Source organism: Dendrobates tinctorius, unplaced genomic scaffold (genome assembly GCF_039654945.1).
Source record: "Dendrobates tinctorius isolate UK_male_01 unplaced genomic scaffold, ASM3965494v1 ptg000143l, whole genome shotgun sequence".
Taxonomy (NCBI): domain Eukaryota; kingdom Metazoa; phylum Chordata; class Amphibia; order Anura; family Dendrobatidae; genus Dendrobates; species Dendrobates tinctorius.
Genome location: NW_027361810.1, coordinates 10,595,186 through 10,612,500, shown reverse-complemented (window position 1 = coordinate 10,612,500; position 17,315 = coordinate 10,595,186). Strand labels below are relative to the sequence as shown.

The window sequence follows — 17,315 nt, the reverse complement described above, 5'->3', positions numbered from 1 at the left end:
GATGATATGGGTGACGAAACTGAAGTTTCCAGCGGTCACGATCTGTAGGGTCCGGCAGCAGAAAGGAGTCACCCAGTACCCCAAAATGTCTTCTCCACCTGGGCATCGCTCTCAGATTGACGAGCTAGGACTTCCAATGTCGTCCAATGAGTCGTGGAAAGATCTAGATAACCTGATATTAAAATGCATCTTCCGGGGACGTAACTGCACAAGCCAAGACTTTACTCCCGTGAGTAGAACGTGACCTGAGAATCTTTATTTTCTTCCCATAGTCAAAATGTAATATCCATGAAAGTATGATGTAAAGTTCTGCAACTTTCCAATATACTTTTTGTATCAACTCCTTAATATTTTAAAGATGTGTTAGTCTGTGAAATGTAACTCTTTTTCTTAACATTCAGAACCTTTACAGACCTAATACTTCTCAAAGCTGAGAGTTTGTTCCAATTATGCACAGTCTGAACAATCCTCCATCAGAAGCCACAAGTCTCTCCTCTCCTGATAGTTTGCTACAATGTATCAGTGAGAAATAAAAGGTCTCAAGATTGGGAATTTTCCAGCTGTTTGTCCAGAGTGGATACAATTGTATCAGATCTTCAGCTGAGAGAAGGAATGCTGTCTGTACAGGGCTTTACAATGTTTCCATCCACAGAGTGAAACATAACATATATTGTCACATTTGCAGAAATGGTTCCTGCCACATGCGATCAGTTTGGTTATCTGCAATAATATTGTGGAGTATTATGTGTATAGAATATTTCTAATGTTTCTAATCACAAAACTCCATTGTTAACACAAGGATGGAGGCTTGGAGTTGTAGTATTGCAGGGTGGCAATCGCTCACATCTTCTGTGACTTCCATGTAAGCAGGGTCTACACACATTACTCTGTCCTCTTATTAACCATTTCTTCTCCTTACAGGTTTACACCAGATATGGGAAATGTTACACCTTTAACGCTGACAAAAGGAACCCAAAAGTGACCCGACAGGGGGGGATGGGAAATGGACTGGAGATAATGCTGGACATCCAACAGGAGGAATACCTTCCCATCTGGAGAGAGACCAGTGAGTATCTGTGTCCCTAAATGGGTCCTGAGTGTAGGAGTAAGAACACGACTGAACCCGCCTTTTTATTGTTCCAATGTATCTAAAACAAAAATGCAAGCAATTTTGCAAAAAGTTTTAATCCAAAATCTATCATTTTGTGCCTACAGCTCCTGTGCAGTCCTATGTGTCTCCATGGTTACAGACTACAAACCCTGTGTAGTCTGATAATGCCGTCCTGTTATTTTTCATTATCTATTGTCTGGAGCTAGAGGGAGGAGAGACCAAAGTAACAACTACAGAATCAGACGCAGGGATGGTCCATCTTCTGTGACCATGGAGTCATACAGGTTTGCACAGGAGCTGTATACACTCACATCACACTCGCAAGTGTGACCCCGGCCTAAAAAGGATCATCAAGACTAGATGCTACTGTAGCAAACTCCCAGCTGTACGATGTATAATTATTTAGTTGCTTGTCGTTCACAGTCATTGCTATAAAAAAAAAAAACCTGCATTGAATTCCTGCTGATCGTGTGGTTATACACAGTTGCCAATCTGAGCACGGAAACCCGCAGTGTAAAGCATGTGGGACAAAATGTAGCAAACCGTTTCCACAATAGTAGCAAGATCACTCACGTGTTCAGGTCCTGGATATAAATAAGGCTGTTACAATTCATTTCTAGTTAGTAGAGAAGAATTGTAACAGAGTATATTAGAAAGTTGCAGAAGTTTTTATTACCCCATGTTCTAAATGTTATTTTCAGAAAAACAGAAAACCCCTTTAAGTTTCTCATGAAAAAGGCAGGATTCAGTGAATAGGAACAGGTGGACGCTAAGAACGGGAGTATTGGGGGTTAATGTCTCGGGTCTGTGAGATTTCGCTGATGAATAATTGAGCGCAGGGCAAGAAGTGTCGACAATTACAAGAACACGAATTATCCCAAAGTGTCTGACGAACATTACAGAACTAAATGTAACCACAAGAACTGAGCGAAGCTCCCAGGGACCAGACCAACCCCATCTCTTTACTCCTCAGATGAGACATCCTTCGAAGCTGGGATCAGGGTGCAGATACACAGCCAGGACGAGCCCCCCTACATCCACCAGCTGGGGTTTGGAGTGTCCCCCGGATTCCAGACCTTCGTCTCTTGCCAGGAGCAGAGGGTATGTATGATGAGGAATCCTGAGGGGTGCAAGAAGGATCTAGGTGGGATCTGACACAGAAATGGCACCCCACGGTCTCATTCACTCATGGATCCAGGGCCGGACTGGCCATCTGGCAATTCTGGCAAATGCCAGAAGGGCCTGTCTGGTCACGGGCCGCCTTGTCTGCTACATTGTTTGCAGAATCTGTGTTCTCAAGACACTCATACTGTTAAGAGTTGTGAAGAAGCACAAAGTCGCCGACTCCATCACTTACCCCAGCAGCCACGGGTATCATTAGAAATATTGGATCCCATCTGGTTCATGGGTACGGGGACAGCATGAGCCTGTGTGACTTCAAATGCCAGGGCAGAATTTCAGACCCAGTCCGTACCTGCATGGATCCGTAGTCTGCAGCCTGCAATAGGTCTGTGCTGTAATTGTAATTTATTCTTTCCTAGAAGCAATCCTCCCCTGTAATATGGTGCACCATGTGGCGGCACACATCCTGCCTGGCAGCGGAATGTTATAAAGCAGGAGGCGCTGAGCAGACTGATATATAGATTTGTGCGAATAAGATTTAGCAGTATTTGTATTGTCTTATTACTCGCAACAAATCAATCTAATTCTTAGCTGATGAGTCCAGTGGGCGGAGTCACGCTGGCTCTCACACAGTAGGACCTCCCACTGGACTCAAAAGCAGAGATTTAGACTACTTTCCATTTACACAAAACTTAACTACTCCGGTCAGCTTATCCTGCTCTATAACAAGCAGAAAATCTGTTTCATGTGCCAGGATCACTGTGAAGGAGAAATGTTACATTGTAAGCAAAGGCCTGCAAAGCAAATGATTCACCACATGTAGGAGCGGCATATGATTTGCATACATTACCTGCATTGCTGTGCAAATGTAGGCAGTGACTTTTGCGCTAATCCGAGATGCAAAGAAGTAAATCAATTTTTCAATGTCTAACTGGCCAGAAAATCAGCGCATTGGATGAAAGCTTAATCCGGAGGATAAATTATACTGAATTACTGAATCCTGATCTACGGTAACAGAGATTGTATCCAGTCCCCAAATATGACACACTGAGAATATACATATCAGACATATATGGCGTTACTATTATCAGAGGGTCCATCATTAACTTAGAACGGGTGCCATAACACCCAGCAGAATAGTGAGTGCAGCTCTGGAGTATAATACAGGATGTAACTCAGGATCAGTAATGTAATGTATGTACACAGTGACTGCACCAGCAGAATAGTGAGTGCAGCTCTGGAGTATAATACAGGAGGTAACTCAGGATCAGTAATGTAATGTATGGACACAGTCACTGCACCAGCAGAATAGTGAGTTCAGCTCTGGGGTATAATACAGGATGTAACTCAGGATCAGTAATGTAATGTATGTACACAGTGACTGCACCAGCAGAATAGTGAGTGCAGCTCTGGAGTATAATACAGGATGTAACTCAGGATCAGTAATGTAATGTATGTACACATTGACTGCACCAGCAGAATAGTGAGTGCAGCTCTGGAGTATAATACAGGAGGTAACTCAGGATCAGTAATGTAATGTATGGACACAGTCACTGCACCAGCAGAATAGTGAGTTCAGCTCTGGGGTATAATACAGGATGTAACTCAGGATCAGTAATGTATGTACACAGTGAATGTACCAGCAGAATAGTGAGTGCAGCTCTGGGGTATAATACAGGATGTAACTCAGGATCAGTAATGTAATGTATGTACACAGTGACTACACCAGCAAAATAGTGAGTGCAGCTCTGGAATATAATACAGGATGTAACTCAGGATCAGTAATGTATGTACACAGTGACTGTACCAGCAGAATAATGAGTGCAGCTCTGGGGTATAATACAGGATGTAACTCAGGATCAGTAATGTAATGTATGTACACAGTGACTGCACCAGGAGAATAGTGAGTGCAGCTCTGGAGTTTAATACAGGATGTAACTCTGGATCAGTAATGTAATGTATGTACACAGTCACTGCACCAGCAGAATAGTGAGTGCAGCTCTGGGGTATAATACAGGATGTAACTCAGGATCAGTAATGTATGTACACAGTGAATGTACCAGCAGAATAGTGAGTGCAGCTCTGGGGTATAATACAGGATGTAACTCAGGATCAGTAATGTAATGTATGTACACAGTGACTACACCAGCAAAATAGTGAGTGCAGCTCTGGAATATAATACAGGATGTAACTCAGGATCAGTAATGTATGTACACAGTGACTGTACGAGCAGAATAGTGAGTGCAGCTCTGGGGTATAATACATTATGTAACTCAAGATCAGTAATGTAATGTATGTACACAGTGACTGCACCAGGAGAATAGTGAGTGCAGCTCTGGAGTTTAATACAGGATGTAACTCTGGATCAGTAATGTAATGTATGTACACAGTCACTGCACCAGCAGAATAGTGAGTGCAGCTCTGGGGTATAATACAGGATGTAACTCAGGATCAGTAATGTAATAATGTAATGTATGTACACAGTGACTGCACCAGCAGAATAGTGAGTGCAGCTCTGGAGTATAATACAGGATGTAGCTCTGGATCAGTAATGTAATGTATGTACACAGTGACTGCACCAGCAGAATAGTGAGTGCAGCTCTGGAGTATAATACAGGATGTAACTCAGGATCAGTAATGTAATGTATGTACACAGTGACTGCACCAGCAGAATAGTGAGTGCAGCTCTGGGGTATAATACAGGATGTAACTCAGGATCAGTAATGTAATGTACACAGTGACTGCACCAGCAGAATAGTGAGTGCAGCTCTGGAGTATAATACAGGATGTAACTCAGGATCAGTAATGTAATGTATGTACACAGTGACTGCACCAGCAGAATAGTGAGTGCAGCTCTGGGGTATAATACAGGATGTAACTCAGGATCAGTAATGTAATGTATGTACACAGTGACTGCACCAGCAGAATAGTGAGTGCAGCTCTGGGGTATAATACAGGATGTAACTCAGGATCAGTAATGTAATGTACACAGTGACTGCACCAGCAGAATAGTGACTGCAGCTCTGGAGTATAATACAGAATGTAACTCAGGATCAGTACAGGAAATAATTTAAGTAAATGTTATCTATTTCTAAAGGTATCACATTTGTTTTGCTTTTTGCACACAGCTGACCTATTTGCCCCAGCCATGGGGTAACTGCAGATCCAGTGCGCCGTCTGGTGAATTCCTTCCAGGTTACAGCAAATACAGCATCTCTGCCTGCAGACTGCAGTGTGAGAGACAATCCGTGGTGAGGAGCTGCTCCTGTCGAATGGTCCATATGCCAGGTAATGGTCACCTGCCGCCTTCTCTGATCATCAAAAGTCCAATCTGTACTAAATTACTCATGTCAGTGACTTGCACAATTCACAATTGCAGCTACTGATGGGTTTATCTCTTACTGAACAGTGACTCCTCTCCTGCTTTGCTACGCAGCGCTGACAATCAGTAGTTTGGGAAAGCTGAGTGACAAATATGGCCTCCAGTGTAGATTGAATAAATTTAGATAGAAAAATACTAAATGACAGATACAATTTATTACCATCTAGGTATTTCTATGTATAACATCAGTAAAGTTTATTAACATCTTTATTCTGTCAATGTTTTAATTTCCATAGGAAATGAGACCATCTGCTCCCCCTCCAAATACATCAGCTGCGCTGACAACACACTGGGTACGATATCCCCCAAAGTTCTGCCTGATTCTGTCCTCTGCTTGTCTTAGAAGCTGACCACCATCGATCCTGATCCCTAGCGGGTTTGTCTGACCGTATGTTTCCCCTACAGCGGCCACTACTGGTGGAATGTAGAATTACATGCTGGCGGCTCTTATTTCTCTTCTCTGCCTTATAGAAGTGAGACTCTACAATGCCCCTAATAGGAGGAATGGAAAACGGTTTCCCTGATTAAAGCGCTCCTTTAATTATAGATTTGCAAAAAAGTCCATGCCCCAATGTGCAATTAGTTTTTGTGTATACAGTGTCCATGACCTGCAGATTGGTCTCGTCTCTTCCCCTACAGACGCCATGGTAGAAGACAATAATGATAAATGCACTTGCCCCACACCCTGTGACATGACGCGCTACGGCAAGGAGATCTCCATGGTCCGGATTCCCAATAAAGGCTCCGCTCGGTATCTGGCTAAAAAATACAACAGGAATGAAACATACATTAGGTGAGAGAACATCTCGGAGACTCCCCCATACTCAGATTCATTCCCTTCAGTCTATGGCTGGAAGTTTTCTTATAATTTTCCGCTGAAGATTAGTTAGTTGCAGTTTATAATAATTATCTATCCATGTACTGAATCAAACTGACCTGCAGGATAAAGCATGGTGGAGAGAGACAAATGCAATAGAGTGTGTGAGCCGGGTGAACTCATGGACTAAATCTTTATGAAATAAGCCTTCATGTACAGTGACAACCATTCATCAAGAAGCTACAGATTGTCACCAAACTGACCCCACACTCACTTTTGTTCCTGCCAGAAGTAGCCGTGCCCCCACATCATCTACTGTATGGATATCTGTCGCCTTCCTTCCCTCTTTTTCCATGATCCCCTTACTATTCACTCCCCATCCCAACACTTACAACATACTGACATGTCCTGCTTTCTGCTTCACTGTATAGACTGTGACAGATGTGCAGAGTCATGTCTTTATCATTAGAGGACACGTCATTGGCGTGTGTTCCAATTATGTTTATTGTATATCGTGGAAAAGCTCCCGGTATAACCATTAAATGTATCCATGTACGCGTCAGTATAGATTTTTTTCAGTATAGATTTTTTTTTTAATTAAGTATACACATGGGTGAAGATATGTATGCAGCTCCCAGAAAATACTCCCTGGCTTCTGGGGCAGAGGTGAAATTAATGGAACCAAAAGTTACACACGAGACTTTCCCTTTAAGTCATCCATATTTTACTCCGCAGGGACAATTTCCTCATTCTCGACATTTTCTTTGAAGCCCTGAACTATGGGACAATAACACAGAAGAAGGCGTACGACCTGGCCAGTCTACTTGGTAAGAGAATGGGATCTTGCAGATGAACCGCTTGACGGACCAGAAAAATAAAGATTTAGCCCTTTTAATTTTGCTTGTTTGATTCCCAAATATCTTTCCCTTCTCGGATGATGGTTCTTTGACGAGCGCCTGTTATAATGTATAAGACATAAATGTGGGAACCACCGGGATGAAGGCCACGCTGGACTGACCGCTGCTCCTCACGAGGACATCTCCTTTTATCTCGTCCCTCAGGAGACATCGGAGGGCAGATGGGTCTCTTTATCGGAGCCAGTATCCTGACCATCCTGGAGATCCTAGATTACGTCTACGAGGTGAGTAACAGTAGCCGGTGGTACTCCATCTCATCCCCCGTGGCTCTGCTGTGACGCGGGACTTGTATTTTCTACTCTGTAGTTGATACGTGATAAAGGGAACAAACTATTTAGGAGAAAACCATCCCCCACCAGAAAGCCGAAAGAAAACATTTCAACGCTCGCCATGGATGACCTGAATGACCAGGTACGGAGAGGAGGCTGCACGGGAAAGAATGGGGGGCACTCAGACATATAGGAAATATTGGAAGTGCTACGGGGGGGGACGTTGGTACAAGTGGAAGATAGATAACAGCTACTTCTCCAAATTCTTGCCGGTCCTCTATGCAACACTTACTTCTCTAGTATATGGCTCCTCATTCCTTGCCAATAATCTTATTCGCTGCCATCCTAGGTGTGTTGTGGGTTATTTGGTTGATTTGTTGTTCCAATGTTTGATTGGTCAGTTCATAGACCTATTTGTTTGCCAATCGATTAGTTGAGTTATTTTCCCAGTATTGGTGTAGAAGACGCTCAGCAATAGATGATCTTTACTGATCGTGCGATCATAGTGCTGAACATGATCACTAAAGGTAAATGCCATTGTCCAAAGAGGTGAGTCCACAGAAAAATATTGTCACGGATGTGTCACCAGGGCTGCAGACCGTTGAACTGCATCTGTTTGCAGAAGGTCCCAGCAGTTTGCTTTGCAGACTTCTGCCTGGTCCTTCTGACGCTAGTACCCAGTGGCCACCTCCCACGGCTCTAATGGTCACACCTGGATCTGGGTGTTTATAACTCCCACCTTCCTGTTGGAAGTTGCGGGTGTTATGAGCTCATTTTCTGCTCCACCAGTTGAGAGTTCTCCTTCCGTTCTCCCTCTGGTGGTGACAGGAGGTAGTGAGGTTGGTTTAATTGGTAGTGATCTGCCACCTGGTGAGGAAGATAACGATTGGATCTCTGGAGTATCAGACTGGATATAAGACAGCCGACACCCTATCCTGGTGCTGGTGATTCAGTCTGCCTCTCAGGTCTTGGACTCAGCTCTGTTCCAGTCTTCTCAAGTTAAGTCTGTTTTAGCTAATGTTCACACTGGCTCTTGTTGGTCAATTCAGTTTTTTGTGTGGTCAGTCAGCCTGGCTGGGCTGTGCTGATTTTCCACTCTTATTTATCTGTATTTGCCAATTTGCTTTTTTTTTGTCCCTTATTAGATTGGCCTCTTTTTGCTCTGTCTCAGAATATTTCAGATTGCTGATATAGTGGGAGAAGTCTAGTGACTTCAGGGTTAATTTTGCTGTCAGTTGTGTTGGACATTTTGGTAGGGTTTTTGGCAGATTGCAGACAGTGTCTTTCCTTTCCTGTCCTTTCTAGTTAGTTTGGCTCCATCGTTTGCTCAGCCTATTTTCCTGCCTTTGTTTGCGTTTTCATCTTGTTTCACCGTCAATACATGTGGGGGGCTGTCTTTCCTTTGGGGTCTGCTCTGGGGCAGTTAGTTTCCTCTTTTCCTGCTTTAGGCTTATTTAGCTCTCCAGTTGTGACGAGGCATCTAGGTCCACCGTAGGAACGCTCCACAACTGCTGCTAGTTGCGTGTTTAGGATCAGGGGTCTGCAGTCTGCATAGTTACCAACCTCTTTGATTTTCTGAGACTTATCTTTTGTTGTTTTTTATTTCCTCCTCGGCGACCCGTTCATAACATGCGGGTAATATTTCCTTTTGCATTTCCCTGTTGAGGATTGGAGCTGTAGCAGTCTGCTATCGGACTTTTTGGAGATTGGAGGACATTGGTGTTTCTCTCTGAGTCTACTCAAGCTAAATGTTCCCCTTGTTTCGTTTGTCTATCCCAGTTGTCTTTACCGGTAGTGGAGATTGACTAGCGCGACATCCTGTCCTTCCAGGTGCAGGGCTTATCGGCAGGGATTAGGTATCCTGCTCAGCGATAGGTGCAGAACCTATATAGGGACGATAGAGCAGACAGGAAGACGTTACATCTGTCAAAGGTTTTCCACTCCCCTTCCCTAGTGTTTGGTTCCCTTTCCCTTATCCCTTCGTGTTGCACTTAGCATTTCCTACACATTATACATATGATGTGAAATATTTCGCATCTCCATTGTGCACCATGTGTTTTTCTTGCACTGCATAAAACTGAACTCTACATTTGTAGCATTTACCACTAGTGATCAGACATTTCGAAACGCGGTCGGCAAGTGTCCAAATATTAGATCAGTTGGAATTGGAGAAGCCACAAAGTACCTGGGTATCAATCTGTAGAAGGCTCCCAACTACGTTCCACTATTTAATAATAATATGTGGAGAGGAGCGAATCCCCCGCAATTTGTTTCAGTAAGATTTCCTTGATTCGTCCAGTAGATTTGATTCGGTCTCCAAAAAATTGGCCTGTATCAAAGATCAAAAGTGCCCTGATTGCCATAAAAAACTATTACTATGCCCTGAGCACCCTCCATAATAAACAGAGAGGAGGGAGCCGGTTAAAAAATAAAATAAATTATACTCATCTGTCCAAATTGCCTCCTCAGTTTCTACGCTGCCTCTGGAGAGCTCCTGTCGTCCATGCTGGTCTTCGGTTCTTCCGGGGGTCCATTACACCAATGACTGGCCTCACACGATCTTGTGGGGGGCACTGTGGCCAAACATTAGTCTCTGAGCCAGAAGAGAATACCAAAAGAAGCAAAGATGAGGAATGGGGAACTGGGGAGGTGGCGTAGAAACAGGTGGTTTCCTCCAAATCGAGTCAAAAAAGTTTGGATTCGCCAGTGTCTAAAATTTTTAGGGAGATTCATAATTAATTTGATTTATTATGGAGGGAATCGCTCATCTCTAATAATGGTGTTTTCTTTGGGTTGTCGCTTCCTCTGCACTTATTCTATCTCCGGCCACGTCTGCTCTAGTGATCATATTGGTTGGTTTCCACTTCACACCAGCCCATCCTGTAGTATTATAGTCACACTGTGTAACATCGGGATGTGATCAAGCCAAAAGGAAAACAGATTTCATGTATTGTTGATTTTAAACATTTTAGGACAATGGACTAGATAAACAATTTCTTGATTTCTATCTAGAGCTCCACCGAGACCCACGGACGACATCCAGAAGGAGCCTATGCCACCACGATGCTCCCCAACCATCATCGGCATTACACACACCATGGTGTATTTGAGGACTTTGCCTGCTAGACACATAACGGTGAGGTTGTACCCACCAAAAATAACTTTTTTTCCGACAGAGGCAAAAACATATTATGATTCCTCTGAATAAATCTGGGAAATAACCCTAACACCTACGTTCTTATGAACTGGAATTTTCAAGTACTCATATAATGCAGGAAGATCTTGAGAACCTCTTTGGAGGGTAAGGTATAACACCTGCGAATATCCAGGACATCATGATGCATCCTCTTTGCTCCAGTCCGTAGAGTTCGCTCCTCTGCAGAGTTGGGTGGGTCGTCAGACTCGTCATTAAATCTATAGCACTGGTTTCAGATCGGGTTTTCTTTACTTGAGTTTTTACTCTTCGTCCATCTACATTTCACACCGAGAATTGGATGAAAACATCGAGGAGTCCGCAATAAGAGTAAAGCAGGTCTAGCTGTCACCATGTAATGTGCACAATGTATGGTATAGATTTACGGGTCTCAGAATATGATGCTTTGTAGATAGACTTCTCCGAGGAGCACAGTCACCAAATCATCGGGTGTTTATTAATATTTATACTCATTTTATATAGTGCAAAAATCCAGGCACAATGACTAAACAGGTGTAACATTCAGAATATCTACATATAAAGCACACCCACTACTCAATATACTCCAAAGATGGACAATCCACCACCTCCACCCTTCGTATCTACGGTAGGTTTCTCTTTATTTGTAGGACTACCAATGTCTAGTTTCAACTAACAGTTTCCTCAAGTTTTCAGTGCTTTCCAAGATTCTCCATACAAAAAAAAATGAAATGGTGACCATCTACCGTACATATTTTTTAGGGGCTTACATTCCTGCAAGGCCCATTGCCAACTGCCTTATCCATACCAATATACTACCACAAAAGTATGGAAATACAAATGTCCTGCAGTCTTGGGAAAAGTTTTCCGAATTGTTAGAATTAGTTGACAAATCTGTGGTAGGACAACTATGGTGAGATGATTAGAAGTCTTTAGATGCGTGGATGTATGTACCAATGTCAGAAGTTTTCAGAAGATGCTGAAGGACTCAAGGGTCTCGATAGATGGCGTTGGCTATGGTAATGATACTGATGACGAGTTATGATATTTAAGGCAATGAGATTGGTGAAAAGTGATATTCAGGATGGTAATAAAATTACAGCCAGGTTAGAAGTTGGGACAAATCGCAAGGATGAATATAGACTTAAATACGACAGTGAGATGTCTAGAAGATTCTCCAATAGGTCTTAAGTTGATAAAGTTGATATGGAAGTCCAAAGAGAACACAATGGATAATAAAAAATTGAGAAATCAATGTAAGAAAAGTTAGTGAACTCCAAAACCAAAGAGGATTTACATCGAGGGTTAAGGTTTCATGGACCATAAATAAAAGACCATGCGTGTTGTACAACCATGCACTATCTACATGTAGATGAGAAGGTAGACCAATTACTAAAGGGGGTCCCATAATTATTATAGAAGAACTGGTCAAGAACGTTCACTGGAGAAGTGTGAATACTTGTAGGCTTCACACTCGCCCAGATCACAAAAGACCAGTTCAGTAGAATGGGACAGTCCTGGAGAAGAAGAAACTGAAGAACGAGGGACTGGTGGGGGACATGCACTTCGGAGAGGGCACTTGAGTTATGGCGGATAGTTATTGGAGATCTCACCGTACAGAAGACATATTGGTAAAGGGTTGGCACTCTTAAGTTGCGGCAGAATATTGGTGACTTACTCTGGAAGAACAGACATACGGAGCTCTGCTAGGTAGACAGTGAGGTCAACGGACAGGTAAGATGTTACAGATGGCAATAGAGTCACGTGCAATGAGGAAAAGACTAAGAGCTTGGTTAGCACCAACGATGGTGGAACAGTCATGTCAACTAAAAAGCCAGACAGTCGTAGTCAGTAAGGGTCGAGGCTCTACATGTGACTTCAAAAATGACAGTGGTGGGACTCATACTGATGGGCAAGAGTGAAGCTACGAGTCAGGTAAACAAAGCAGACAATGGGGGTCCACAAGTAGAGGTCTGGGATTTCTATGCCTTGAGGTGATGGAAGGTAAAGGAGCGGAGCCCCAGGCAGGGAACAAAGGTGGAGCCCCCAATTAGGTCAGGATGAATGCCACACATATCGTGCCAATGTTAGTAAAAATTGAACTTAACCAGAGAAATCTGGTAAGAAAATGATTCACAGAAAGAAGGTCATTCTTTAAGAAATGTTACTAAATCTAAGTTACTGAAGTGCCTGGTTAGAGAGAGTTATGAACCAGACCCCAAAAAACTTTGGGCAGGGGGTTGGACCAGGTGACCCAGGAGGTCCCTTCCAACTCCACCATTCTATGATTCTAACTAAACAGAGTCCCGAAGAACCGGAGGGCGGACGGCAATTCTGGGTGATGTCCAATGGAAGCATAATGTCTCACGTTGGACACCAGGAGTGGAGTTTGGGGTTTGGTAATCTATGACCATGTCTATATCCCATGGATTAAATTACAGATACAATCACCACAAAGATATTTATTACGACATTAAGACATATTTATAGAAAATATCGAGCATAAAATAACTATTTACAGATTTATATTTTTCACGAATTTCAGAGGAGCTTGTCTATTATATGTGAGCTCTTTGGCCAATTAAGAGGAGAGGAACATCCAGAGGAAACCGAGCCGGGGACGCACTACTGGTTTACAACTATATCCAAGCTCCCCTCCCCCTTCTATCCGATGTAGAAGGGCCTGTTACCCTGATTTACCCTTCCTGTTGACACCCCAGAGAAAAAAACAGTGGGGGCATCCTGATCTTTTCCCCTGTTCCTGGCACAGGATCCACACGGGCTAATCATAGGGTACGTACTCTGTCATGCAGGATATTTCCTCTGGCTGTAACTTGACTCAGAAAATAATCTATTTTTCGGGGACGAAGTGGAAAAAATTGTGATGGCAAGACCGGAGAGTGTTGTGCGGTGTGCATATAAAGGGGTCCTTTTTTTTTTCTTCCCAAAAACAGCGCCACACCTGCTCATAGGCTGAGAGAGGTATTGCAGGAAAGCACTATTCATTTCCATGAAGCTTAGCTGCCGTGTCAGACACAGCACGTGGACCGGTGTGGGGTTGTTTTTTGCTTTTCTAATGTTAAATGACACCTTTAATTCTACGAGGAGGCAGTGAGGGAGGGCTAATATTATGGACACAGACTCAGCTACCGTGGCCCTTCTCGGTCATCCAGGGGAGTGGTCGCCTGTCCGGTCCCATGTAATCACGGGGTTTGGGGTAAAAGACTTTGTTTTGATTGTACAATATTTTAATGTTAAAACTATAAAATAAAAAGTATTTTTAAGTGTTAATGTTTCATATCATCATTTGTGTCTAATGGGTCACATGAGAGACGCCGACAGCCGGAGTATCCCAGCGAAGACTAGTCTCCACAAATGAGGGAAAAAAGCAAACACTGAGGCCCCGGTATTTCAATAGTAAGTGGCTGTGTAGCCATAAGTTACTATGTACAGAGACGTCATCAGTCATTTTACAGGAGGAGGAGGTGAGCTGTCATATCAGCTATTGTGAATGGTGAATCCTGTGTTATCTACTCTATATAGAGGTGTTATCAGTCATTGTACAGGAGGAGGAGGAGGTGAGCTGTGATATCACCTATTGTGAATAGTGGATCCTGTGTTATTTACTGTATATAGAGGTATTATCAGTCATTATACAGGAGGAGGAGGTGAGCTGTGACATCACTTATTGTGCATGGTGGATCCTGTGTTATCTACTGTATATAGAGGTGTTATCAGTCATTGTACAGTAGGAGGAGGAGGTGAGCTGTGACATCACCTATTGTGAATAGTGGATCCTGTGTTATTTACTGTATATAGAGGTGTTATCAGTCATTATACAGGAGGAGGAGGTGAGCTGTGACATCACTCATTGTGCATGGTGGATCCTGTGTTATTCTCTGTATATAGAGGAGTTATCAGTTACGGTACAGGAGGGGGGTGGAGGTGAGCTGTGGCAACACCTATTGTGAATAGTGCATCCAATCCTGTTATCTACTGTATATAGAGGTGTTATCAGTCATTGTACAGTGGGAGGAGGAGGTGAGCTGTGACATCACCTATTGTGAATAGTGGATCCTGTGTTATTTACTGTATATAGAGGTGTTATCAGTCATTGTACAGGAGGGGGAAGTGAGCTGTGACATCACTTATTGTGCATGGTGGATCCTGTGTTATCTTCTGTATATAGAGGTGTTATCAGTCATTGTACAGGAGGGGGAGGAGGTGAGCTGTGGCAACACCTATTGTGAATAGTGGATCCGATCCTGTTAACACCTCTATATACAGTAGATAACAGGATCAGACCCACTATTCATAATAGGTGTTGCCACAGCTCACCTCCTCCCCCTCCTGTACAATAACTGATAACACCTCTATATACAGTAGATATCAGTCATTGTACAGAAGGAGGAGGAGGTGAGCTGTGACATCACCTATTGTGAATGGTGGATCCTGTGTTATTACTGTATATAGAGGTGACTGATAAGTCACTGTACAGGAGGAGGTGAGTTATAGTTATATGTAAAATAAAAAGAAAATCAAACATTTTTAAAAATACATTTAACACAAATGTGATTGACACATCAGGTCACTTTTGATGACACATTCCCTTTAAGCCGATCGTGTGTGATGCCATCTGCTGACTTGTGTCTAAACCTATGAGATGTGATACTGTCTGCACTGCGCCTCCCGTATGACCTGGACACCAGGCACGAGTGATAGTTATGGACCACGTGTTGCACATTACAGACATCCCCTTTAAGGAAACCTTCTGTAGGATGAAAAGTAACAATATTTCCATATCCATAATGTATGCCAGTAAGTAAAGCACATAAACATGTTTCTTGTTTTCTGATTTCAGCTCCGGGAGGTGGAGGTGATAATGAGGAATATCGATATAAATAAACTATTTGTTTACCGAGGATTCAGAAGTATTATTAGAGGAGCAGATGTAGGGGTGAAGAATTGGGGGAGGGGTTTCTATAGAAACAGTAGCAATAATTGGAATTAATGCAGTATACATTCCACTTTGCACGATATTAAATAGTATATTTATAAGGGCTGTACAGGATGTAAAAAAAAATGTGGAAACAGCGCCTCCCCTGTCCATAGGTTATGTCTGGAATTGCAGTTTATCGCCATCAAAGTGAAAGATTCTGGGCTGCAATTCCACATACAACCTGTGGGCAAGTGTGGCGCTGTGTTTGGAAGAAAGCAGCCATGTTTTTATCATTTAACCCCTCCACTTTCGTCCCTAGTTTATAATTCTAAAACCACTTTCAATAAGAAATGGTGACCAGAATAACCGTCCAGCTCAGCTGCATTGTGAGTAGTAAAATGAAATAAACAGATTCTCTCATTAGAGGCTCAAACTGTGGCTCTTTCCCCCATGCTTTACGCTGCAGCTCTGCTTAAACTGATGAGCAGAAGGGTAACAATGTTGTGACCTTCTGACTTTCAGGCTCCATATCTCACCATGTGACACTGCCATCATTTTATAGACAATCATTTTGGCTTTCTCATACATAAATGTGACATGCAGCTATTCTGCCTGTGATTATTTCTGCAGATTCTCGTCATGTCGCTGTATTGTTACTGTTTTGCTTCTAAAAACATAAATTGAAATTTGTGTTTCTTTTTCAGTATTTTGTAATTCCACCTGTCTGAATCCTTCTGGGCTGCTCTCCATCAGATTCATACATGTCTCCACTGTACTCTGACCCCAGGTCTCTTATACACGTTCCCATAGTTGGTGTATATTGGTCTCCTCACTTGGGTCTGTATACACCGAACTTCACAGCTCCTTCAATTTCTTGATCCCATTTTCCTTTGTTTCTGTGGCGCCCCCAGGAGTATGGCCGTCACAGTGGCTTTGCCTTCCTCCAGGGAGGGTAATGCCAGGCTTGGAAGCAGTGAAGGGTCTCTCTCGCAGTTAACCTATACATGCAACACAGTTCCACTCCAGGCCAGCAGGGGGGACTTTGAACCGGAATTGAAGGGAGGAGTGCTCTCTGAGGGCCAAGAGGAAGGAGTGGTCAGTTAGTGGGAGGAGGGTGAAGTGTGCAGACGTGAGGGAGAAGCGCGGAGATCGAGCGGAGAGGAAAGGCTCATCTCCAGTGAGAGCGCATGAACTGGAGCCTGGTCTCCACGGTTGTACGGATACTAACGGTCCTGCAACAGACACCAGAGGAGTAGGAGGCTGTAAATTCCCTACTCCCATCTAAGACTCGGAGGCACAACAGCACGGAGTGAGCCAAGAGAGGAATAGCGGCTACAGCTGTCTGCCATACGAGGAGTGCTAGTAGAAGAGAATTAGGAGGAACTTCAGTGTAACTCAGTACTAGGAGTACGTCACTCAAATAAACGCTAAGAAGGAGACTGCACAGCCCGTCTGCAGAGAGAGAATCCCTGAGCTGCTTCCAGGCTAGCCTGCTCCGGTACCATCTGTAATCAGGACCCTGGACTGCAGTTATCAAGTAAAGGTACAGAAATTGCACCCCGCTGTGTCTTTGGCTGGTTTCACAT

At 43.3% G+C, this 17,315-nt stretch overlaps 1 protein-coding gene across 1 annotated transcript in view; it reads left to right on the top strand.

Moving 5' to 3' along the window:
- The window catches only part of ASIC4 (acid sensing ion channel subunit family member 4), a 316,859-nt gene extending 305,803 nt beyond the window's left edge, over positions 1-11,056 (top strand). The window contains exons 2-10 of the mRNA XM_073545442.1: positions 922-1,066; positions 2,085-2,212; positions 5,362-5,521; positions 5,852-5,908; positions 6,255-6,408; positions 7,168-7,259; positions 7,494-7,573; positions 7,656-7,760; positions 10,631-11,056. Coding sequence (XP_073401543.1) covers positions 922-1,066; positions 2,085-2,212; positions 5,362-5,521; positions 5,852-5,908; positions 6,255-6,408; positions 7,168-7,259; positions 7,494-7,573; positions 7,656-7,760; positions 10,631-10,744 — 1,035 coding nt within the window. The 3' untranslated portion in view covers positions 10,745-11,056. The remainder of the gene's footprint in view (positions 1-921; positions 1,067-2,084; positions 2,213-5,361; positions 5,522-5,851; positions 5,909-6,254; positions 6,409-7,167; positions 7,260-7,493; positions 7,574-7,655; positions 7,761-10,630) is intronic.
- Positions 11,057-17,315: the final 6,259 nt, after the last annotated feature.